Source organism: Aureobasidium pullulans (genome assembly GCF_000721785.1).
Source record: "Aureobasidium pullulans EXF-150 unplaced genomic scaffold scaffold_2, whole genome shotgun sequence".
NCBI lineage: Eukaryota > Fungi > Ascomycota > Dothideomycetes > Dothideales > Saccotheciaceae > Aureobasidium > Aureobasidium pullulans.
This window is the reverse complement of record NW_021941022.1, coordinates 1,017,875-1,040,398: the sequence shown is the minus strand read 5'-3', so window position 1 is coordinate 1,040,398 and position 22,524 is coordinate 1,017,875. Positions and strand designations below refer to the sequence as shown.

Genomic DNA, 22,524 nt, shown 5'->3' with positions numbered 1-22,524 from the left:
TCCTTTCGTCATTTCCACCACACTTGCTTAACAACCCACTTAGGTACCCAACTATGCTTCACTTACTATTCAAGTCTATGAAGATGCACAATGTTTTTGGGAACGATAGAGGGGTCCGAAGGGTGTTTGAGGGCCATCTCAGGGGTATTTCACAGGTCTTCATCTACTTTCACTGAACTCCACTTCGCAAAATACTTGTAAAAATGCACAGTGTTTTTGAAACTTATCAATTGGTCCAGAGAGAGTAAAAATGCACGAAGGAAATGGTCTTTGGCACGTTTATTTCAGGGTGAAAAAAAAAAGTTTTCATTGTTTGTAACTAAAAGCAACCCTAACCGCCATCCCAAAAATGCAGTATTAATTGGCATGTGCAAAAATGTATCCAAGAACGCCGATGAAAATCTATTCCAATCTGCTTCTAAGACGCGAGTGTATAGTTTAGGGAGGGAGGGGGCAAAGGAAAAAGGGGGTAGGGGTACAAAGTAACCGGTGAGAATAACCAAAGCGAGAACATGCTGACCCTTTAACGACCCCAGACCTTGTTGTCTCTAGTGATGAGAGCGTAAACATTGAGAAGGCCGTGGAAGTAGCTGAAGGCAATCATTGCAGGGATGAACTTGATGTCTTGAGGGAACTCACAGAAGTGAGGGATGATCTTGACAATCTTGGTGAAGAGAATCCAGGAGACAAGGGCAATGAGAGCAGCGTTGCGAGTGTAGCTGTCGTAGGTAGACATACCGTTGTAGAGGAGAGTCAAGAGACCGCCGTCGATGAGGAAGGCAGGAGTCTGGAACTGACCAATGTAGATGGCGTAGAGAGACCAGATGTGAGTGTCGTACCAGTAAGTTGTAGTCTGCATGACACGGAAGTTACCTCTCCAGTGACCACGAGCCCAGCGCATGCACTGGTTCAAGAACATCTTAGGCTTAGTCTCGAGGGTGGTCATGATGCGGGCGTTGGGGTCGAATTGAAGAGTGATCTGGAGGCCCTGGTCATAAACCCATCTAGTGAGGTTCTTATCGTCATCATGGTTGGCAGCGTTGAGGAAGAATGAATAAAAGTCATCGTTCTGAAGGAGGCTGGCACGGTAGAAGCTGGTGCGACCAGAAAGAGTTGAAACGGCACCGTCAATGGAGTTGGTAGCACCTGTGTTGAAGTTGCGGCGCTCCAAATAGCAGATACCAAGGAAATTTGTGAAGGATGTGGGCTTGTCAAGGTCAGTGGAGCGGCAAACTCTTTGAGATGGTCCACAAGCACCAACTTTCGAATCTTCAAAACAGGCAACCATGGTATCGATGAAGGTATTCTTAGGCCAGAAAACATCGTCATCAGCGAAGGCGACGATTGAACCAGTGACAGCTTGTTGAAGAGCTGCAACCATTTGAGTTCTCTTGTTGAGCTTGTCAACACCGACGACCTGGACAATGTCGAGCTTTTCACTCTCGGTTTCGGCAGAAGCAGTGACTTCAGCGCAGGCGGCAAGAACACTCTCGACGAGAGCATTGCTGGTGACAACAATGAGCTGGTGAGGGTTGCAGACACGAATGCGTTGGAGGCAAGAGATGACCTCAGCCTTGTCGGCAAAGACGGTAGGAACAACAACAGAGACGTCACTGGAGGTGAAGGTTGGTTCGGACTTGATAGGATGACCCTTGAGGTTGGCAAAGGCAATGATGTTGACGATCAGGCGCAAGTAGCGGAACACACTAAGCAGGAAGAAGGTTAGCATGTATGGGTTGGAGAACTTGCCCGAGACGCAGTAAACCGACAAGGCGATGGAGAAGGCGATCAGGGAGTAAGCCATTTTGGGGTACTTCTTCAAGAAGGGCTTGGTGTAAGGCTTGCCAAGGTTGAGGAGGAAGCTAGGGCCGGAAGTCAGCAGGATGTAAGTAAGGTCGAGAAGCTTGAACATCATGAAGATGATAGGAATGATGGTGAGGATGAGCATTTTTGTTTTGGGGAGAACGAGCCAGTCGTTCTGTTGTTTTGGGGTGGGCTGAGTAGATTGCTCTTGTTTTGTTTTTGTGTTTGTGTTTGGATCTGGAGAGAGGAAAGGAGAGGGCATCGAATGTGCATTAAGTATTGGATTTAGGTCCGAGAGAGAGCGATACCTTTGTCAGTGGGCACAAAGAGTTATGTGCTTTGATGGCCTTGGATCTCTTTCATGGATTGCGGTATGGACAATGGAGGGAACCCGCGATTGAAAGGGCTTAGAGACCGCGCACAAAGGAGAGATAGTGGAGATTGAGAAGAGGCGCGAGAACCAAAGAAGCAGGAAGTTGTGAACGACGAGAGAACGAGCGACAATGAGATGTGTGACACGAACGTGGAGATGTGGTGAAGGATGGTGGAAGCCACTTGAACAGGTTGTGAATGAAACGTGAGATTAGCTGAAAGAAATTCAGCTCAACAAAGGGTCGGTAATTTGTAATGGCTCCCTGCGCTTTCACGATGCTTTGAAGGCTGTGCCTGTCTGTGTCTGTTGCTGGAGACATCGAAGAGTGCAGCAGTAGGGGAGGCACACACTTTCGGGACATGACCATTTCTGACCTCAGGTCTATGTCTGCCGACAGACAGATCTGTTAGTTAGGGTGAGGTTGTGGAAAGCCAGACTTGTTTCTATGTGGAGGATACCTGGAATATGAGGATGTTGCATCCATGAGAGCGACCGAAATGCTCTCTTCAAGCAATCGAGAAGGACAGGTTACCTTTCTGTGAACCGGAAGCTAAGCGAAGCATCGCGCTATCCCCACCCCTGAGTCTGAGTACTGATGTTTGCTCGGTATCAGGCGGATTCTGCTCGAGGGAAAGCTAAGAGACTGTTGAGAGGTTACAGAGTATACTTGAGAGAGAATATAAAGCGTCCTGGATTGAGTTGGCTGAACCTGATCATCTCCGTTTTCTGATCCTTTTTTGATCTCCTGAGTTCTCAGTGTTTCTTGCGGCGGATAGTGACAAGGTCCAGACATCGAGATCGAGACCTATAGGGCAGTAAGAAGTCCTGCAGAGGCACCTCTTGTTTGTAGAGTTTTATTGCAATTCCATAGATTGATGCACAGTCGCTTGCCCATGGGAAGAGCGCCTTACGTGTCGATGAGCATCGCTTTAGACTCACATCGAACTGCGGTGTAGGACCCAAGACTGACCAACTTTCCAGATACATAATTCCAGAAGCTATACACATGCAGGGTCCACTTGACGATGTTGTCGACAGGATAGGAGAGACGCTGGGTAGATCTGAAACCAGTGGTTGCTGATTTCTGCCAAGTCCATCGAAGTTTGCCGCATGTTTGTCGAATGGACCAAGTGGAGTTGGAACACAACCAGAACAAAATGCAATTCCGCTGAGATATTCATCTTTACGTCCGCGACTTTCTTTGTCAACACAGCTCCACGGGAATTCAATGGTGGCACTTGCGAGCTGGGAGAAGTTGTTAGCCGCTCGAGCAAACACTGCAAGCTCGGTCTTGTTGAACTGCGGTATAACATGTCTAGAGATGGTCATGTCTCTGCCCACCACCTTGCATGATACTCGGGGTATCAGACATTGACTGCGTTGACAGCGGAGTCCGGACGGCGGAAACACGCAGATACCGGAGCCATGGTATGTATTCAGCGGGGCGAGAGACAATTCCTTGGTGCGGAAATCGTTCACCAATCATCCCAAGCCATTTCAAGCGGTGTAGCGCGCAATAGGTGCGGTGTGAGCCCGACTGTTGTAAGCCTGCTCAATCATCAGGTGTCTCAGCGACTCTGATTGGAGTGACTACATGCGCTGTCGGTGCGGCGCGCAGCCCGCAATTTGTTTGGTTGGCCATGACCGGTCGAATTCAAAGGAAATCCATGGGAATTTATGGGTCGACTTCCGAGCCTGCTTGCATGTCCTTCTAAGGTAAATGCTTTGTTACAATACAAGACAGGACAGCCATGGACAGGCCACCTCTCTAGATTGCAACATCGCTTGGAGCCGTGGTTTGTATGACTTAAAGACTGAGCCGGCGCCCAGGATCTAGGAACTGTCCTGCTTGATTCTTTGTCTGACTAGTGCTGCTCCTGGCCGAAAAGAGCATCTCTGCAATAAATAGCGTTCTCTGGCCCGTATCTGGTTTCCGCTTCATGCCTGTCAAATCCGTCTCTAGTTGACAGTAAAACACTCTGCCCACATCCGAACGGGTACTGGCATCCAAACCTGAAGACGGGAAGCGGCATATCATCTCGGCTGTATCTAAGCGAGCAGGTCACGAACGCCAAATGTCTCCAAACTCGTTGGCCGTTCGCGTTCTACACTGGATCACACCCATCGCGATCGGCACGACCTTCAGTGTCGCACGGCTCGTTGCATTCTGCGCACTTCAGAAACCATCCAGGTGCTCTCGTAGCTTGGCCAAAACTAGACAGATTGTGACCGCGATCCTGTCCGCAGCTGTTCTGCTGCTTTTCGTATGTTACTTGGCATCTTCTTGGAAACCTTCACTGACACCCTTGAGATTGGACAAGCTGTGAGATATGCCTTCCAACAGTTTCAAGGGCTCGAGCAGCGAAATATATCGCAGGATTTCCAAGTAAGCAGCCATCAAGGCTAGTCAAAATCCTCGTTCTAACTTGATTGAACAGGTTTATATTGGTGGATCCATATTCATCTGGGGCACTGTGACCGTAAACCTGTTGGGCAAGTCCAGACGGGTTTGGTATCCCTACGCTGCAATATGGATTCTAGGTGCTTTGCTTGAGACCTGCGTTCTCCTATTCAATGATTCGCTTAAATCTGGCGAGCTCTATTCAAGTCTTGATCCTGCTCTGCAGATTAGTCGCATCGTCTGCTTGTTGATTCTTGCTGGAAGTGGGTTCTGCTTCTCCATAACCTGCAGGTTGTTTCGGCAAAGCGTCGATGAAGAGAACCAGCCTCTGCTCAGTGCCCACGGTAGAGCAGATGCGGACTACGCTTCAGTTGCATCAGATGACGACCAGGACCGCTTGATTATGGATGATGAAGATGATGGACCGAATAGGACAAAAGAGTTGAAGGAGAAGCAAAGGAAGCGTTTGCAGGAATGTGGAAGTTGGATGGCATATCTGAGGGACTTCAAGCTGCTCGCAAAGCTTGCCTGGCCCTCTGGAAACCGATCAGCCAAGATCTGTCTGGCTATTCTGATTGTCGTGATCCTTGCCGATAGAGCTCTGAACCTTTTGGTTCCAAGACAACTCGGAATCATCACCGACAAGCTCTCTGCTGTGCACGAAACCGGTACTGTTTTGCCTCATCATCGTTATTGGACCTTCTGAAGTTAGGGACTAACAGCCACCAGGCGAGATACCTATCCGAGAAATCGGACTCTGGATGTTATATGTATGGCTCAGCTCTTACGCCGGGCTCCATGCGATCACTCAGTTTTGCCAACTTCCCATCGAGCAGCACGCCTACCGAAAGATCGGCACAACTGCATTTGGTCACATTATGAATCTGTCGATGGACTTCCACAGCAACAAGCATTCAGGAGAGTTGATGGCGGCCATTGGTCAAGGTCAGCATCTGTATCGGCTGTGTGATTTCATCTTTCTCGACGTAGGCCCGATGATATTCGACCTGATAATCGCACTGATCTACGTCACACTTCTCTTCGATGCAAGCATAACCTTGATCATGATCTTGGTCGGAGTTGGGTATACCTGTATCGGAACCAAATCTACTTCGTGGGCCATGCAACGACGCAGACGTTACAATCAGGCTCAACGGAATGAATCCAAGGTGCAGAACGAAAGCATTGGAAATTGGCAGACGGTCGCACACTTTAACATGGCCGAATACGAGTGTGACCAGTATTCCAAGGCTGTCGAAGAGCATAATATTGCAAGAGGTCGCTACTACATGGTTCACTATGCAGGATATGCCGCGCAAAATCTGATCCTATTACTTGGTCAGCTCTCCGCTGCTCTACTCGCAGCGTACCGTGTCTCTCGCGGTGATGCGCCAGTCGGCAACTTCATCACTTTGGTGACATACTGGCACACGATCGAGGCTCCCCTGACAAGTGTCTCGTTCTCGGTTAGACAATTGTCGCAGATGCTCATTGACTCGGAACGACTATTGGAACTTTTGCGCACCCAGCCAAGTGTCGCCGATCGTTCCGGAGCAAAACCTCTTCTCCTCACCCAAGGCAGGATCGAATTCGACAATGTCAGGTTCTCGTATGATGTGCGCAAAGCTTCACTCGAGGACGTCTCTTTTGTTGCTGAAGCAGGCAAGACCATTGCACTTGTTGGAGAGACTGGTGGTGGCAAGTCGACGATCCTCAAGCTCCTTTTCAGATACTACGATGTGTCGAGTGGTGGCATCAAAATCGATGGCCAAGACGTTCGAAATGTCACGTTAAGCAGTCTTCGTGCAGCCTTTGGCATGGTTCCTCAAGATCCATCTTTGTTCAACACTAGCATCATGGAAAATGTTCGCTACGCTAGAATGGAAGCAACAGACGAGGAGGTGAAAGAGGCTTGTCGCGCAGCAGCAGTTCACGACCGCGTCGTGTCTTTCCCCGATGGCTATCAATCCACAGTGGGTGAACGTGGCGTCAAGCTCAGTGGTGGTGAACTTCAACGCATTGCCATCGCCCGAGCAATTCTACGTGACCCGCGTATCGTGCTGTTGGATGAAGCTACAAGCATGATCGATGCCGAGACGGAAGCCGCAATTCAGAAGGCTTTCAAACGACTAACAAAGGGAAGAACGACATTCGTCGTGGCTCACCGGCTATCCACGATTCAGGATGCAGACCTTATTCTTGTTGTACAGAATGGGCAGATCGTGGAAAGAGGCACCCATGAGCAGCTCTACGCTCTAAACGGTAAGTACACTCGACTCTGGTCAAAACAGCTTTCGAAACAGTCAACGCAGACATGATCTGGTATTTGTGGCGGGGTTTACGGTTCAGAGTATTAGTTTTCGGACAAGTCTCGCTGGTGGTATTCGTTGAGCAAGCGCATGATACCCGGTGGTCGTAATCGTGTGAGGTGAACCTAATTATTAAAAGTTGTTTCAGCAGGGGCCGTATCCTAATAAAACAAGAGTGGATTTATCGTTCCTCGCTCGAGCAGAGCTCTTCGCCAAACTCGCAAAATCGTTCTGTTGTTTGTGATTGCTATCCTGAATTGATTGAAAGAGTGAGATAAAGCTCTGCAGTAGCGTAGACACAGCTGCATCAATCTTGTCCTGGCAGCGGACTCCACCGCTCCCTCCTTAGACTCTTGTCTAGCTCTACCTACAAGAAGCCATAATGCTCTTGAGGATTAGGCAAACGTCCAATGAGAGCAGCACTGCTTCGGGTTCTCCTTGGATGATCATGTCAACATAGAAGACATTGTATTATGCCTTTTGGCGACTGTAGTAGGCCCCTTCTCGGAGCCCTTACAGTGCAGTTTCTCTGCCTCTGGAGCCAAGCCGGTGATCTACTGGGGGCCTTGCAAGATCACTGCGAAACGACAATTCCGAGTGATGACGAACGTGTTTGACGATCAAAGTCTGGCAAGACAGTAGTTGCCTGTGCCAGGTAGTTTTTTTTTGTATTTGAGGAATCAAGCAAAAAGAATGAACATCCCAGTAACAGGCATCAAGCGAGTAAAATAAAGAAAGTGAAACGGGCGATGAGGCCAGGAGAAGATGGATCAGAGCGACAACATGTCGCCGAATCGGAACTTCGTACCTGTTGGACCACATGATTCGCAAACGTAGGAGGTAAAGAACATCAAGAAAAAGAAGAGAGGCGTTAAGTGTGCGACATTGCAGGATGTCCCGCCAACAAAGCAATGGAACCATAACGCCATGCGAGAAGACCGCATACCAAGTGCGACCCCAAAACCTGAGATAGTCTAGAGGTGTAAAGAAATCCATAGAAAACGCAATGAAGAAAATCTAGCCGCGCATATTATGGCTGCGCTGATAATAGGGAAAAGAAAGAAATGAGGAGCATCGTAACGGAAAGCTGTGCTGTCTGTCCCAGGCTCGACAGACTTGGAAAGGAAATATGAACAGTTGAAGAGGCGCTAAACGGAGAAAGATTTTTTTGTGGCGATGTGAGCGTGTGATCAAAAACTTTTTTGGTGGTCCGGGGTACGCTGGAAGACGCGGCAAGAAGTAAAACTTTTTTTTAGCAATGCTGAATCAAGACACAGTAAGCTGCTGGTACCGTGGAGCTTTTGTAATTCTGGGATCGAATTCGAGGTGTCATTCGTGTTGAATGTGGTCGACTAACCGACAGCAGTCTGGGCAGGATATCCGGAAGCACCCATGAAAGACATGTATTGACGAGAACATGCCATGCAGTTGCAGCCAGGAGGGTGAGAGCCTCCCCAGGTGGGCTGGTTCCAAGGGGAGTAGTAGTTTGAAGCCAGAGCGGGTGGGAGGGGCAAGGCGCAGCCACCGTATGCAGTAGAACGGCGAGCCTGCTCCAAGGCAGCAAGGCTGTTAGAGTGATCAAGCTCCTCCAACGTAGGGTAGCGGTGCTGGGAGTTGTAGAATGCCTCTACCGAGTTGGTGGGCTCGGGACGGTTCCAGGGATCGGCTGAAGTGTAGGGAGTGCCAGAGTATGTAGAGGATGGTCTTGAAGACTGCGGGGTGAAGTCGGCGAAGCTACCCTTGTACTGCGGCTGGAAAGGAGAACGCGAAGCTCGGGGCGACTGGCGCTGAACGTTAGTGTTGAGCGGAGACAGGCGAGCAGTGCGCGAACGGCTGACGGCCTGAGCATCGTAGTCGGTCCAGGCGCGCAGCCAGCTGGCCAGACCAGCAGGGTCAGTGGGATCGCAGTGCAGGTCGAAGGAAATGAGGGCAAGCCACTCCATCTCGAGGTTGTTCAGCTCGGAGACTCTGATGCCAGTAACGTCAGACCAGGAGCGATTGATGAACGTGTTGTCGTCAAGGAACTTGCTACCCAGGATCAGGGCGACGGCGAGAAGACGGTAGATGTGGTTCTCGGACGAGGGGTTGGACTTGGTGGGATGGTAGTCTCGGAGACGGACGGTCAAGTAGTGCAGACTGAGGAGAATGGTTGCCGAGGGCAGCCTGGTGGCCGACAGGACTTGCGAGACCCACTTGCGGAACGAGGGTTGGATGGGGACACTAGGCTGGATGCTTCGACAGATGTCAATATCTGCAAGGCAGATGGGGGACAGATGGAGAGCATACATTCCCGACGCCGATTCTGCCACAAAATTCGTCATACGTTCCATGTCGTAATCGAGCTTCGCCGATACTCCGCCTGTTGCCTTGTCCTCCTTCTGCGTCGACTGCTGCGCTTGTTGTTGCTGCTGTTGCTGTTGCTGTTGTTGAGCGGCTTGGCTACGTTGCTCCTCCTGTAAGCGAAGGCGGTAATCGTCCTCCAGAGACAGACGCTCCTGCATTCTCAAAGGAGGCAGGATGGGGGCGCCTGATGACTCATAATAATTGTTGATGGGAGGAAGAATCGGGTTACGCTGGAAAGCAGACTGCGAATATCCTCTTGAGTAGTCATAGGCGACATCCTGGCGAGAGTCGCAGGTGCGGTATGAGTCTTGAGGGTACTGCATGCGCTGACAGCTGGAAGGGAAGAACTCTGGCGGGGTAGGTGGGAGTTGGCGGGGGTAGAAAGACGGCATGATTTCGAAAGAGGTCGACAATCGAGTGTGGCTTCACACCCTGGCGTATATCAGCACGAAGAGACGACGAGCGAGGGAAGTCGGTGAAGCGAACCGATTACTTCGCGCCGGCGGCGAAGCGCAAAGAGCTCTGGGCCCACGCTTCTTTACAGGCTCAGTTGCATGCGCGACAGGACAGGCCTAAGTGCAAGACTGACGAAGCGGACTACGGCAGACGCGGGCAGTGTGCAAGGTGGTCGGGTGTAGATATTCGGATACCAGGCAGCGAGAGGCGTAGGTGGTCGGCGGCGACGGATGGATGGGGGCAGAGGAAGCGAAGAGACGAGTGCTGGAGTGAACGGACGATAAACTAATATGTCCTCCGAGCGATGATGATGGGTGTCGTCGTGGCTATCTGTCTGGCGTGGACGAAGGCTTCACTCGAAGTGAGGTTTGCGTCGAGCGAGTTCACAGGCTGCGAGAGCGGCGGTGCAGGGAGATTCGTCCGAGAGACGAGAGAATTCCAAGCTACCTGCGAGCCAGTCGAGAGCAAAGAGACGCTCCTCACGAGATGCGCCCAACGAGAAGGGTGAGAGAAGTTGGTGGAGAGTTGACAAAGGACGACGCAGCCTTCGGACCCTCAGGGATTGATTGATTCACAGAGTGTGTGGCCGTGGCCTTGGCACCAATCAGACTTTGGACACGGCAAAACCAATTCATCATGACGAACAGCTCCTCTCGCTCTCGCCCTCGCCCTCGCGCTACTCAAGTACCCTTCGCTTGTGCCTATTTCGCTCATGTCTGTTTGCACTACTTTGTCCAGCGCATGCTCTTCCTCTGCGCTGCCTCGCACACCCCTATCCTCACCTCATCTGTACGCGCAAACCTGAGTTTACCTGTACACGCCCAAAAGTACCCAGCCACGTTTTTAGTGCTTTTTCAACCATCCTGATGACCCATACGAGTACTCGTGTCCGGTTGCGCTCGGCTCCTCTGCACTTCCTCATCGCCGCCCGGTCTCCGCCGTCTTTGCCCAACTCTTTGTCTCGATCGCTCTTTCTTTTCGTCGAGTCATCGCTCCACCTCATGCTCACCACCAACGGCCTCGGCATTATGTGGCTTTCCATCCTAAAACATAACCGATTGTGAATTATCGTATAAAAGGCTGCACAAAACCCTATGCCCCCCAGCCTTGCCGAATTGTAAGTTGTTAGCATGCTTTGTGGACACTCCACCAACACGTCCGATGCATGTCACATGTTCGAATCGACCACCTGTCCGGTTGCGTTACAACAACTAGGCAGAATGCTATTTGGTTGCTCCACGTAAGCTTATACAGCCGGTCTGCTTTAAACATCCGCGAAGAATGCAAAGAAGATGCACTCTCATTGCGTGCCCGGCATGTTTACCAAGAAGCACAAGATGTTGATATGATACTAGTAGAGTTTGACCAGCAGAACAATCATGCCGTTTGCATACACTGAACATACTACATCCTTTTTTGAAATTTCGTATCTTAGGAATTTTCTCCGACCTTCGAGTCCTACCAGGTCATGAGCCGAGAGGTACCATTCAAACAACCCGATTTTAAATTCGTCGTCTTCTTCAGTTTCTGCTCCAGCGACAGGTTCTAGTCTGAGGTGTGTACATTGGTCGACAAGAAGAGAGCGAAAAGCGATCCGTTCCCGACATCATGATTGTGTCCCAACACAAAGGGTGGACATAGAACGCATAACGCATGTGCTTTCCTTGCGCAGTGCGTTCAATGTTCGAATCCTTCATTTTCCAGGAGGTGTATATACGTCGGCTGGTGGTGTCTCTGTTGATTGCTACGTCATTTACAACACCCGCTGCTCATGACACACTTGCTAGCCATCATCCAGAGAGAATCCGAGGCCTCATCGCCCTAGACTCTTTTTGCTCGCGATCTTTGCAACCTAGAAGCACTTTGCATGGTTTCAGCTTGTCCTCAGAGCTTGCAGTCATGAAAGAATTCCTCTCCGGCTGTACTCGGGTCAGTTTTGGCACCTGCTAAAAGAGTTCAAAACGTAGTTTGGCACTTTCCATATATCTGCTTCTCTTATATACTTGTAACACAAGAGTATATAGCATCTAATGACCCAAAGGTCAAGTGCTAGCTATAATGGTATGTTTGGACAGTTGTATGCCTTTATCTTGCTTGTTCTTCGTTACCTGAATGTGTACATATGTGCATCTATACATAGATTATGTACTCGAACATAGTCGTCCTGCAAGTGTTTGCCTACTGCAACTCTGTGCTTATCTAAATGATCAACGCCGCTACATTATATTCATGTGATACAACACAGCAAAGACAATTGGAAGCAAAAGGCTATATCTATCCAGAGGATGTGCTAAAAAGCAATCGGCAACGACGGGGATCCTCTTATTGCTCATCGGACGGCTAAAAGTTGGGCAGCCGGAAGGGGGGGAAAATGCGAGATATTGTCCTTGCGTATACCACTACGCCAGTGTAGAAGAGCAAAAGCAAGCGACCCAGGCCAGGCTCGAACTGACGACCTCAAGTGTACCATGGCATCATTTCTCCCTGTGACAAGAGAAAGTGATCATCGGAAACTCACTTGATTGGGTTAGTAAATTTGTGCTAGTGCGCTGATGGGACTCGTCTTACCACGCTACCACTGCGCCACAGGGCCAAATGTGGTAGACACACCTGACCAGTCTACTATATTGAATTGGACAAGCCAGTATCAAACAAGAATCGGGACTCGCGGATTGTTGTCGTGCTCTGTTTGTTGCTCTCGCTTCTACCATCCTCACAGCATTTTCTTCCACTGGGCTCCGAATATCGACTAAAAGAAGTTTCTGTGACTGACTAGGAACACCCTAGAAACTTTAGCACATACCACAAAGCTTGTTGCTCTACTCGAGTCTACAATCGCCAAAGTGTCACGAAATATAGTGCAAGGTGTACACCTTGCCATCACTGATATAAGAAGAAGGCCAATAAGTAAGTTTACATCTGTTCTTCGAGACTCTAATCCGTATTCCTCCGCTTGTCAGCCTCCGAAGTTTATTGCCCTCTCGTCGCTCGTTTCGGTTTCACGACACGATGCGATTTCTTTCGCTTTAACTTAGCCGAAACCCTTTCCACTGACCGAAGGCTGAAACAATCAGTATGATACGGCACATAGCACAGTCCATATCCTTGGTGTCCTTTGGAATCAGTAATGGTCATTGGCTTACTTTCGCTCGGCGGCGGACTTCGAGGTCTGTCCTTGTCTTGTTTTCCGGAAGACGTACTCGAACAGTGTGACCCACTTTGAGTGTTCTGGAAACCAGGAGCGATGTAAGAGGGAGACCGACCGTTCATGCCCAACAGCGTGGTACTGACTCCGCTCTCGATTTACGCTGCAAAGGCACCCCCACCAACTTGTTCTCCCGCAGAACAATGCTTCTCATGCGAATTCCAGGCGGCGCGACCTCTGCGAACGTCTCAACCACGGGTAGCTCCGAAAGGAGTGTCACAACCTCATCTGCCAGGAAGTCGCCATCGATTGGTTTTAACGCGGTCAAAGGCACAAAACTATCAGGGCGAGTGGGAAGTCCAGCGCCACCTCGTGAATGTGACCACATCAGCCATGAACGACGATGTGAGTATATATCGTTCTTATCATTGGGAAAGCTATCTGTCCAAACTATGTATCTCGGAGCGAAACGTGATGGAGAAAGCAAAAGCAAGAGAAAATGAAGAGTGAGCGATGGTAGGATGCGAAGGTGCAAGAATGATATTCGTGTTTCTGAGCCTTTCCGAAGGAGTAACCGGGCTATGCAGTGCTGTGGTTTGCACACTCGTAGATCATGACTGTTGAGAAAACGACTATGCCTTCTTGGGAGCGGTTTGCTTGGAAGCAGCAGCACCGAACAGCTTTGGCTTTTTAGTAGTCGATGGACCCAGCTGCGTACTTTGAGAAGGAACCGGCAAAGTGGTCATAGCTTGCGATGAGGGTTGAGGTTGAAAGAGGTTGGTGATTGAAGATTGATTCACAGGCGTGAGTTTAGGAAGACCAAAGGCGCACTGAAGATTGCGCTCTCTACACCTGGTACAAGGTCGGCCACCAGTACACAGCGCATTGTTCCTGGAACAGTTTATGCAGTCCGGCTTCGGTCGGTATCGAGAGGAAAAGTTGAATGGTAAGCCGGTCTGGTCTCATGCTTCCACAAGTCGATCACTGCTTGAGCATCGAGCGCATTCGTTTCGAGCTTGTCTTGCAGAACGCTGCCAGGAAATGTAAGATTGGTGCTAGGTCGCTTGTCCGCTGCATATGTCATCGAGTTGCCAGAACCATCTTGGATGTTAATTCCTTCAGCGCCGAAGACGATTTTTCTTGCCTTTGCTTCTCCTGACTTTGGAGCCATAGCCATACCACCTTGGAGAGTAATTCTCTGCTCGCTGCCATCGTCCTTCCTTCAGTATATTGTCATCTTGCCGAGCTTGTCCATGTTAATTATGCTGCCATCGATAGCAGGCGCAAAGGCTCTGGTTGAATCATTTTTCCATCGATTTTTACCACAGCCTTTTCCAGGGTTAACGTTCAACATACCTTGGCGCTCGACCGACTACATGTCCCTTCCTTTTCTGTACAGCTAGTGGTACTGTGCGTTGGCGATTGCACATCTTGCGGCAGTGCTCTTCATCCTTGCGCGATGAAAACATGAACTACAGGTCCAGTGCAGCACATGGGTCCAGGTTCCTGAATCATTCGAAATCTTTTAGGACTAAAGTTTTGCGTGGTGTAGTTGAGATTGATAAGAGGGTTGGAAACAAGCCTCTGCAGGGCATTACTTCCTGAGAGGCCGAATTGGGGGGCTTCCTTATGCTTCGAAGAGTGCTTCGTTGAGGCACCCACGTCTGAAGGCGTTAGCGGGCGCGTGTCCAGAGGCGATGCGTCGAGATCGTTCCTCTTGATGACCAGACAGGCCACCAAGAGGGTTGGCGAAGAAGAGATGGGGAGAGAAGGTAGAGGGGAGAGAGGAGGGAGAGAGTTGTTTTGAGAGTTGAAAACACTGTGGTAGGTGCAACATAGAAAAGGGAGCTTTGCAAGTGGGCGAACGGGTTACGAGTTGCAACGCGTGGAAGATGCGCAAACAAAAACCGAAACTAGTCCAAAAAATGTTGGTGAAGTCGCGCAAAGTTTCTCAGTGCATTTGTACAGCTATCAATACACCTTAGGGAGTATCTTATCGATATATAGCTACTAACACACCCCAGGGGGTATCTCACTATAAACAGCTACTAACACACCCTAGGGAGTATCTTATTGCATAAAACCACTAACACGCCCCAGGGAGTAAAGGATGTTCGTTATAGTACTACTATAGTTTGTTTCTTTTCGATTTTTCTTTGGATTTGTTCAAACTGTTTATTCCCTAAAATTTGACCAAAATGATCAAATTCCTAGTACAAGTTTACCTACTTCTATTTACTCTAGTTTACCTATACTACTTTTATTTGCCCTTTACTTCTTAATTGAACATATCGTAAGGTAACTGTTGTAATTAGCACGAGTTGTTGGCAATTCTTTGGGTTGTGGCTGGGGAGAATTTGGAGAACACGAAGTGGTTTCCTCGGCTTCAAGTTGCCGAACAACCATCAGCCATTGAGCCGACTCGACCACCCATTCACAACACGTTCTGTAGGAATCTCTGTATGGCTATGAATATCAGACTCTCCGGTCTCGTTGCTTCAGGAGGCCTTAAGGTCTTTAACACAGCCTCCACAACCAGGCACGGCATACGTGTAATTGCACGATCATTCTCCGATACACGCATCCTGGCCCAGGCAGATGTCACGACACCAAGCCATGGATTCTCGAATGGTCAAAATCTTGGAAGTATCTCGCTGAAGAGAAACGGTATCTACCTTGACACGAGACTACGTATCGTAAGTTTGATGATCAAAACTCAGGCATCGATGCTCAAGACTGACGAACCAGACGCCTTTTACAGATCTCGAGGTCAAAGAACGTCCAAACAGTGAATCTCTGCGCTGGGATGGAGACAGGCTATATTTTGAAAATGCCGAAGGTGAAGAACGCACATATGTGTAAGCATTGGGATCTTGAAGCATTATCGACGTAATATACTGACCACGACTGCTTAGCTCGAACATGTGGTTAAGGTCACAATCACCTTGAGATGATGATAGTTCCAAGTACTTACTAGCAACAGAGACCAGTGCCCATGTCACGAGTGTGTGCATCCTGTGACTCGACAGAGGCAGCTTGATACTTTCTCGGTGCTATTCCTATCCTTTCTTGGTCGTCGTGTCATATGCTAATGAAAAGACAGATTGATCCCAACGTTAAGCCTTCGAGCCTGAACATTCAGACTCAAGCCAAACAGACTATACAAATTGGATGTGGGTACATGCATCCTTCGACGATACTGCAGTTCTAATCGCCGACCAGGGCAAGATGGACATCAGAGCGAATACCCGCTAAAGCTGCTCCGTAAGGGCAGACCAACTCATACCACTGTGAAGCGAAGAGGCCTTGTTGAGTAAGTAGTCGTTGGATTGACGAGTCCAGCAGAGGCTGATACGTTTCAGGCAAATCATGTTTGACAAGACCATCGCAGCCACTCCACCAACAGTCGATTACAAAGACATCATGGAAGCAGATGGTATCGCCGAATGGACTCGTCAGATTGTATGTATGCCAATCTCAGCGATGTGTATGGGAGCTGAACTTGAAAGAACGTGCACGGACTGTCATTCGTGAAGAACTGCCCAATTGATCCTGATGCAACACGGAAGTTGTTGGAAAAGATTGGGCCCATCCGCGAAACTCATTACGGTCAGAGTGAAAGAATTTTATACTGCAGGAACAAATCTGACATTCGCAGGTGGTTTCTACGATTTCACATCAAACATGGCAAGCAAAGATACCGCTTACACATCTCTGGCACTCGAGTCGCATACAGACACTACATACTTCTCAGAGCCGGCAGGACTCCAGATGTTCCATATGCTTTCTCACACGGGTGGATCCGGTGGTGAGTCCCTGCTTGTTGACGGGTTTGCAGCAGCGAGACAGCTTTACGCCGAAGACAAGGAGGCATACAAGATACTCAGCACAATCGGCATCTGGGCGCACGCAAGCGGAAACGAGGACGTCAGTATCCAGCCATACGTATGCTTCCCTGTACTTTCTCATGATCCCATCATGGGACACTTGATACAAGTGCGTTGGAATAATTCAGACCGAGCTGCGATTGAAGCGCCAAGCGACATGATAGATAAGTGGTATGAGGCTGCCAGGTAAGAGACATCCGAAGCCCGATGAGTAGTCGGCATGCTGAGATGAAACAGAAAGTTCAACGGTATCCTAAATGATGCGCAAAACCAGTATTGGACACAGCTAGAGCCAGGAATGCCATTGAGTAAGTGTATATGTACTCGGCGACATAGAGGTACTAACAGATGCGGACAGTTTTCGATAACTGGCGAGTATTGCATGGAAGAAGCGTCTTCAGCGGCAAGAGACGAATGGCCGGAGGTTACAGTGAGTGAAGCATGCTGCAGGTCGAGGAGCAATACTGACTCGGACAGTCAATCGGGATGATTTCATCTCCAAGTACAAGTTGACAAATGCAGGCAGAGAAGAAGTTCTCGAAGCAACTGTCACAGGTTGAATGCTGAGTGTCGTTTGTTTTGTCAAAACAATGAGGGACCAAGATGGGTTCTGGTTGGAAACATGTCTAGCCTCCTGAGCTTGGCGATACAGGGTACATTGTAGCATATGGACAAACCATTACATGGTCGAATTGAATCTTATGGCAACTGAGAGGCAAGACATATGCCTGGTCCGAGAAGTGAAGATAAATCATCAGTCAATGTGAAGAGGGAAAGAGATGGGGGAGGGAGAGAGTGTTGGTGCTCCGGAGCGGCAAAAGCCGAAGTTCGAACGATGTCATCGGAACTGGGAAGCTCCACGCTCCCTTGTTAGAAGCGTCTCCCGGCGGACTTAGCAGTGTGCTCAGAACAAACGATTCCTTCCATCTCCATCTCGGTCCTATCGCCACACGTATCGGTTTCATCTCCTGCACATACTCACACAAGGTACAAACATGTCGACACTTGAGGATCTCGACGCCCTGGAGCACCAGGACAAGAAGGAAGGCGAGGAGAAGAGAGACGGCGATGACCAAGATCCCAAGAAGCCCAACCAGGGCGGCGATGCCGACATGAAGGACGCCGACGGTGACAAGAAGGAAGAGGAGGAGGAAGAGGTGCTCGACTCAGACATCCTCAACTCAAGCACAAGGGACATTGTCACAAGGCGGCGACTGCTGGAAAACGACACGCGCATCATGCGCTCAGAGTTCCAGCGCCTGACACACGAGAAGCAAGCCATGCTGGAGAAGATCAAGGACAATGTTGACAAGATCGACAACAACCGGTGCGCCGCCTCGTTCCCCGTGCGACCCCGACTTCGCTCGAAGCTCTGCTGACACGATCCCAGTCAACTCCCATACCTTGTCGGCAACGTTGTCGAAATCCTCGATCTCGATGTCGACGAAGACGCTGCCGAGGAGGGTGCCAACGTCGACCTGGATGCAACCCGCGTGGGCAAGTCTGCCGTCATCAAGACATCGACCCGCCAAACCATCTTCCTGCCCTTGATCGGCCTGGTCGACCACGAGAAGCTCAAGCCCGGTGACCTGATCGGTGTCAACAAGGACTCATATCTCATTCTCGACACGCTGCCCGCCGAGTACGACAGCAGAGTCAAGGCCATGGAGGTCGATGAAAAGCCCACAGAGAAATACACCGATGTTGGAGGTCTGGACAAGCAGATTGAAGAACTGGTTGAGGCTGTCGTCTGGCCCATGAAGGAGGCTGAGCGCTTCAAGAAGATCGGCATCAAGGCCCCCAAAGGTACACACCCTCTCTGTCGCTGCACGTCCATGTTCAGCACTAACTCGATTCTATAGGTGCCCTCATGTACGGCCCTCCCGGTACCGGAAAGACGCTCCTCGCCCGTGCTTGCGCCGCCCAAACAGAAGCCACTTTCCTCAAGCTTGCCGGTCCTCAGCTTGTTCAAATGTTCATTGGTGACGGTGCCAAGCTGGTCCGCGACTGCTTTGCTCTGGCTAAAGAGAAGGCTCCCTCGATCATCTTCATCGACGAGCTTGATGCCGTCGGTACCAAGCGTTTCGACAGTGACAAGAGTGGTGACCGTGAAGTCCAGCGCACTATGCTTGAGTTGCTGAACCAGCTCGACGGCTTTGCCAGTGACGACAGAATCAAGGTTCTTGCCGCAACAAACAGAGTCGATGTTCTCGATCCTGCCCTGCTTCGTTCTGGTCGTCTTGACCGCAAGATCGAATTCCCCTTGCCCAACGAGGAGTCGCGCGCTCAGATTCTGCGCATTCACAGCAGAAAGATGACCGTGGATGAGGGTGTCAACTGGCCTGAGTTGGCAAGAAGTACTGATGAATTCGGCGGTGCCATGCTCAAGGCCGTCTGTGTCGAAGCTGGAATGATTGCGCTACGTTCGGGACAGTCCAAGATCATCCACGAACACTACGTCGATGCCATTGCCGAGGTGCAATCAAAGAAGAAGGAGTCGTATGTTTGCTCCCATTCTACCTCGTTCCCACTCTTGCTAACTGCATCTCAGCATTTCAATCTACGCCTAAGACGTTTCGACTTTTGTTGCATTGGCGGGGTTGGAGGCGCTTTCAGTGAACGACACATACCCGGGTTTGTAATTATAGCCTCAGCTAGACACGATTCATTATGGACTCATTTGATACGATTCCACCCTGCTGCCACACGTTGTCAAAATCTAGGTTCTTCGTGACTAGACTTCACGGTACTGATACTGTACTACAGCTTACTCTTCTGTCCAGAAATCTTCATCTTTGCACGACCGTTGCTCAGACATACTTTGCCACCCTTCACACTGGTCACAAATCTAACATCTTCCCAGCCCTCATCGTCAATGTTACCGATGCGCCAAATCTGTGTGACAAGAGTGTCTCCTGCCTTGACGGGACTCGCGAATCGTGCGGCGAACTCCTTAATGTTGGCTGGATCCGAGTTTCCAAGAAGCTTCAAGAGTCCGTGAGCAGTAGTGTTCCAACTGAACAGACCATGAAGGATGGCGCCGCCTGTAAGATATCAGACATCTTCATACTATCTTCGGGATCAAGGGTGGTCTTACCAAAGCCCATTTGCTGACCGGGTTCCGGAGTGGCATGCAGAGGATTGTAGTCACCGCAGAGTCTGTATCGAATTAGTGATGTTGTAATTCAGATCGAGATAGAAATCGAGATATCATCGTCTTACCTGTATAGATGTGCTGACTCGGCATTTGTCTGATACACGTATTCGGCGTCTGGCTTCTTGCCCTCTGGAGGAGGATAGTTGACTGTCTTCGGTCCTGCTCCCCGTCAGCATCGATCTGTCCTTCCAGCGATTGGCCTTGATTTCTCACCCTTTGGTCCATTCCAGTTTCCTTGACCAACAAAGAATGACATGCCCACAGCTCTACTGTACACCTCTCCAGTGGCCTTGTCTACGATCAAGTTCTCGGTCTCGACTACTGAGCCAGGCTTGCCCTTGTCATATACACCGAGAACTTTCGCTCTCATCTCAAACTCGCGCCCTTCACTGGTTGTGGGCAGAGGCTTGAGGAAAGCAATGGCTTGCTCTCCGTGAACCACTTTGCGGCTGTCGAATTTTGGTACATCAGGAATTGAAGCTCGCTTGGAGTTTTGGGATGCGTAGAAGTCGATAACCTCTGCAGATGTTCCCTTGAAGGGAAGCAAGATGCTAAAATTTGGAAAGACCGAAAACTTCGGGTGTAGCTCCTGTCGATGGTACTTCAGCACTGTTGACGTTTGATCAAGATTCAGCTGATTTTCATACGTACATATAAGAAGTGAAGCTCATCTTTAGCATCACAGCCAATTGCATTCGCAAACAGAAGAACATCTCGCTTGTACCACGACACTGGCACTGAGGGGTATTCGAAACCAACACCGGGACCACTCATGGTTGCTACTTGTTTGGTTCTTGACTAAAAGTGGTTTTCGAGCGGAAAGTAGTTGTCTACGTCGATGCCACCCCTTGAAGGTTGTCCCTCTTTTGATAGATATAAATGCGACCCGAGGGCATACAAGAGCGGGGAAGCGACTTGCCGAGGCGGTGCCTCAGGATCCTGCCTTCATCCTGTTTACATGAGACCGTAGCTGCAGTCGGCCTATGGATGACAAAGGAGAACATATCAAGACTTGTAGAACCTTCTCAGATGCTCAAACGTCATATATCCAAACTTGAGGAGGCTTGTGGGTTGGACATATGTACTCGAATGGACAGCCGCCTAAACGCTGCTTTTGCTCAAAACTCGCGAAGTCCGATTTCTATTCATCTGCTCTTGTGCCTATTATATTTTCGACAATAAAACCTTGAGTAGGAGAGCCAAAAGAGGCGACTTTCTCATGCAAAAAGGCATGCATTTGATCGTGGCGCTTCTGCTTGGTGTGCGAACCATGAAGACTGGTTTGTGTTTGTCTATTCGTATGATGATCGATCATACAAGATGGTTTTTCCCAACAATAAATGTCCCTTTTTCTCTTTTTTTTGCTCAACCCCTAAACTGACATACTTTCTCCAGAATTCGAGCATAATGTAGTAGATGGTATGGCGGATATACCTGTTGATATGAATATCTTCTCTTATAATATATGGCAAAATGACAGTGTATTGAAGCGAATTAGTCGTTTGAGAAAGCTTGCTTGCTGGCATGCTCAGCTCCCATCCACCTCGCAACACAGAGCCACCATAACCACAACAACACCTTTCTGCAATCGGATTCTTGTGCTTCCACGAGATAGAGCTCCCCCGCTTCAGAAGGTCTTGTCAAATAATCCAGTTGATCACGGGAATAGGCGCAATACTTTCCTTCTTCTTCGTTGAGTCCGCCACCCTGCCGTAGCCTCACAGCAACCCTCTGGCCCCGAATACATCACCATATGTTACCAGCTGATCGCAAGTCCCGACTGGAACTATGGGAACAGTTCGCAAGGTCTCTACAGTCCACATTATATCGAACCAGGGGTGTTAGGGGACCTTCGATATCTCGTCCAAATCGAGCGGTCACGGCCCGTAAACCTTACACTAACTCTTCTGGGCCAAGTCACGCTTCTCGCGAGAGAAGCGTGTGAGGGCCATCCTGCGAGAGCAAGAACTCTCGAAGAACACTTTCTCACAAAACTTGCGATTCATCGTGTCCTCCCTCCCCAATCGGCCTCAAACAATGGCTACAACCCTATTTGTGCCTGAGTGGTACACATCCGTGGTGCAGTGGTCGCCGAGCTGCTATAATGACTAGAAGTGTACATCTTGAATCTAAATAGTTCGACTGAAAGATCTAAAGGGTTGGCAACGAGGTCTGCTCTATTTAGAGTTAGGTGAAGCTAGAGTGGAATACAGGAAACTGGTTTCATTAGCAGTTGCTGTGATCGAGCAGCCAGAAGGAACATTATCAACGTCTTGCGCTATGGATCATTTGCAACAAGGACTTTATCAGTAAGACAGGCTAAGGGCACACTATATCTGAGGACGCTGTCTTGGATCCGACATAATGATGCGGTCAGATCTAGATTGTGTGTATCCAAGTTCCCATCTCGATGTTGGAAGGTTTTCGTGTTTGTAAAAGACAGAACAAACCATATTGCCTATGAGCAAAGTAAGGTGAAGAAGAACATCAGACACGTGACGAGAAGCGTCCTTTTGCTTGGTTCAGGGAGGAATGACTGAATGAGGTCGATTTGGCAGAAGGATCATCACCATACAAGTTTGAACCCAGTCCGGGTGGGATTCCTGAGTCAGACGGTGAGTATTGACGGCGGAGACTCTGTGTTGACCGT

The 22,524-nt window shown here is 49.5% G+C and overlaps 9 protein-coding genes across 9 annotated transcripts; 4 read left to right on the top strand and 5 right to left on the bottom strand.

The window, feature by feature from the left end:
• Nucleotides 1-440: 440 nt before the first annotated feature.
• On the bottom strand, nucleotides 441-1,770 carry M438DRAFT_342160 (uncharacterized protein). The gene has a single exon (XM_029904682.1). The coding sequence runs from the start codon at nucleotides 1,727-1,729 to the stop codon at nucleotides 524-526; it is 1,206 nt and encodes a 401-aa protein (XP_029764771.1). The 5' UTR covers nucleotides 1,730-1,770; the 3' UTR covers nucleotides 441-523.
• A 409-nt stretch (nucleotides 1,771-2,179) lies between these two features.
• M438DRAFT_342159 (uncharacterized protein) lies at nucleotides 2,180-2,556 on the bottom strand. The gene has a single exon (XM_029904681.1). The coding sequence runs from the start codon at nucleotides 2,541-2,543 to the stop codon at nucleotides 2,211-2,213; it is 333 nt and encodes a 110-aa protein (XP_029764770.1). The 5' UTR covers nucleotides 2,544-2,556; the 3' UTR covers nucleotides 2,180-2,210.
• Nucleotides 2,557-4,251: 1,695 nt separating this feature from the next.
• Nucleotides 4,252-6,895, top strand: M438DRAFT_351826 (uncharacterized protein; the record flags this gene model as incomplete). The annotated part of the gene is made up of 4 exons (XM_029906749.1): nucleotides 4,252-4,440; nucleotides 4,521-4,562; nucleotides 4,615-5,245; nucleotides 5,307-6,895. The coding sequence occupies 4 exons, from the start codon at nucleotides 4,252-4,254 to the stop codon at nucleotides 6,893-6,895; spliced, it is 2,451 nt and encodes an 816-aa protein (XP_029764769.1).
• A 252-nt stretch (nucleotides 6,896-7,147) lies between these two features.
• On the bottom strand, nucleotides 7,148-8,060 carry M438DRAFT_87420 (uncharacterized protein). The gene has a single exon (XM_029910378.1). The coding sequence runs from the start codon at nucleotides 7,880-7,882 to the stop codon at nucleotides 7,400-7,402; it is 483 nt and encodes a 160-aa protein (XP_029764768.1). The 5' UTR covers nucleotides 7,883-8,060; the 3' UTR covers nucleotides 7,148-7,399.
• A 178-nt stretch (nucleotides 8,061-8,238) lies between these two features.
• M438DRAFT_371470 (uncharacterized protein) lies at nucleotides 8,239-9,621 on the bottom strand (the record flags this gene model as incomplete). Its single annotated transcript, XM_029908263.1, has 1 exon — nucleotides 8,239-9,621. The coding sequence occupies one exon, from the start codon at nucleotides 9,619-9,621 to the stop codon at nucleotides 8,239-8,241; it is 1,383 nt and encodes a 460-aa protein (XP_029764767.1).
• A 3,226-nt stretch (nucleotides 9,622-12,847) lies between these two features.
• M438DRAFT_342155 (uncharacterized protein) lies at nucleotides 12,848-13,337 on the top strand. Its single transcript, XM_029904680.1, has one exon. It carries the CDS (start codon nucleotides 13,034-13,036, stop codon nucleotides 13,331-13,333), a length of 300 nt encoding a protein of 99 aa, XP_029764766.1. The 5' UTR covers nucleotides 12,848-13,033; the 3' UTR covers nucleotides 13,334-13,337.
• Nucleotides 13,338-15,222: 1,885 nt separating this feature from the next.
• Nucleotides 15,223-17,373, top strand: M438DRAFT_342150 (Trimethyllysine dioxygenase). Its single transcript, XM_029904679.1, has 12 exons — nucleotides 15,223-15,526; nucleotides 15,579-15,688; nucleotides 15,746-15,763; nucleotides 15,814-15,880; nucleotides 15,934-16,003; nucleotides 16,053-16,143; nucleotides 16,193-16,292; nucleotides 16,340-16,439; nucleotides 16,489-16,903; nucleotides 16,955-17,025; nucleotides 17,076-17,147; nucleotides 17,195-17,373. Exons 1-12 carry the CDS (start codon nucleotides 15,293-15,295, stop codon nucleotides 17,275-17,277), a joined length of 1,431 nt encoding a protein of 476 aa, XP_029764765.1. The 5' UTR covers nucleotides 15,223-15,292; the 3' UTR covers nucleotides 17,278-17,373.
• Nucleotides 17,374-17,623: 250 nt separating this feature from the next.
• On the top strand, nucleotides 17,624-19,355 carry M438DRAFT_342149 (26S proteasome subunit P45). The gene is made up of 4 exons (XM_029904678.1): nucleotides 17,624-18,044; nucleotides 18,108-18,523; nucleotides 18,580-19,216; nucleotides 19,269-19,355. The coding sequence occupies exons 1-4, from the start codon at nucleotides 17,713-17,715 to the stop codon at nucleotides 19,285-19,287; spliced, it is 1,404 nt and encodes a 467-aa protein (XP_029764764.1). The 5' UTR covers nucleotides 17,624-17,712; the 3' UTR covers nucleotides 19,288-19,355.
• M438DRAFT_310991 (Thioesterase/thiol ester dehydrase-isomerase) lies at nucleotides 19,348-20,728 on the bottom strand. Its single transcript, XM_029902447.1, has 5 exons — nucleotides 20,526-20,728; nucleotides 20,088-20,463; nucleotides 19,940-20,033; nucleotides 19,815-19,876; nucleotides 19,348-19,761 (listed from the first exon to the last, which is right to left on the bottom strand). Exons 1-5 carry the CDS (start codon nucleotides 20,646-20,648, stop codon nucleotides 19,478-19,480), a joined length of 939 nt encoding a protein of 312 aa, XP_029764763.1. The 5' UTR covers nucleotides 20,649-20,728; the 3' UTR covers nucleotides 19,348-19,477.
• Nucleotides 20,729-22,524: the final 1,796 nt, after the last annotated feature.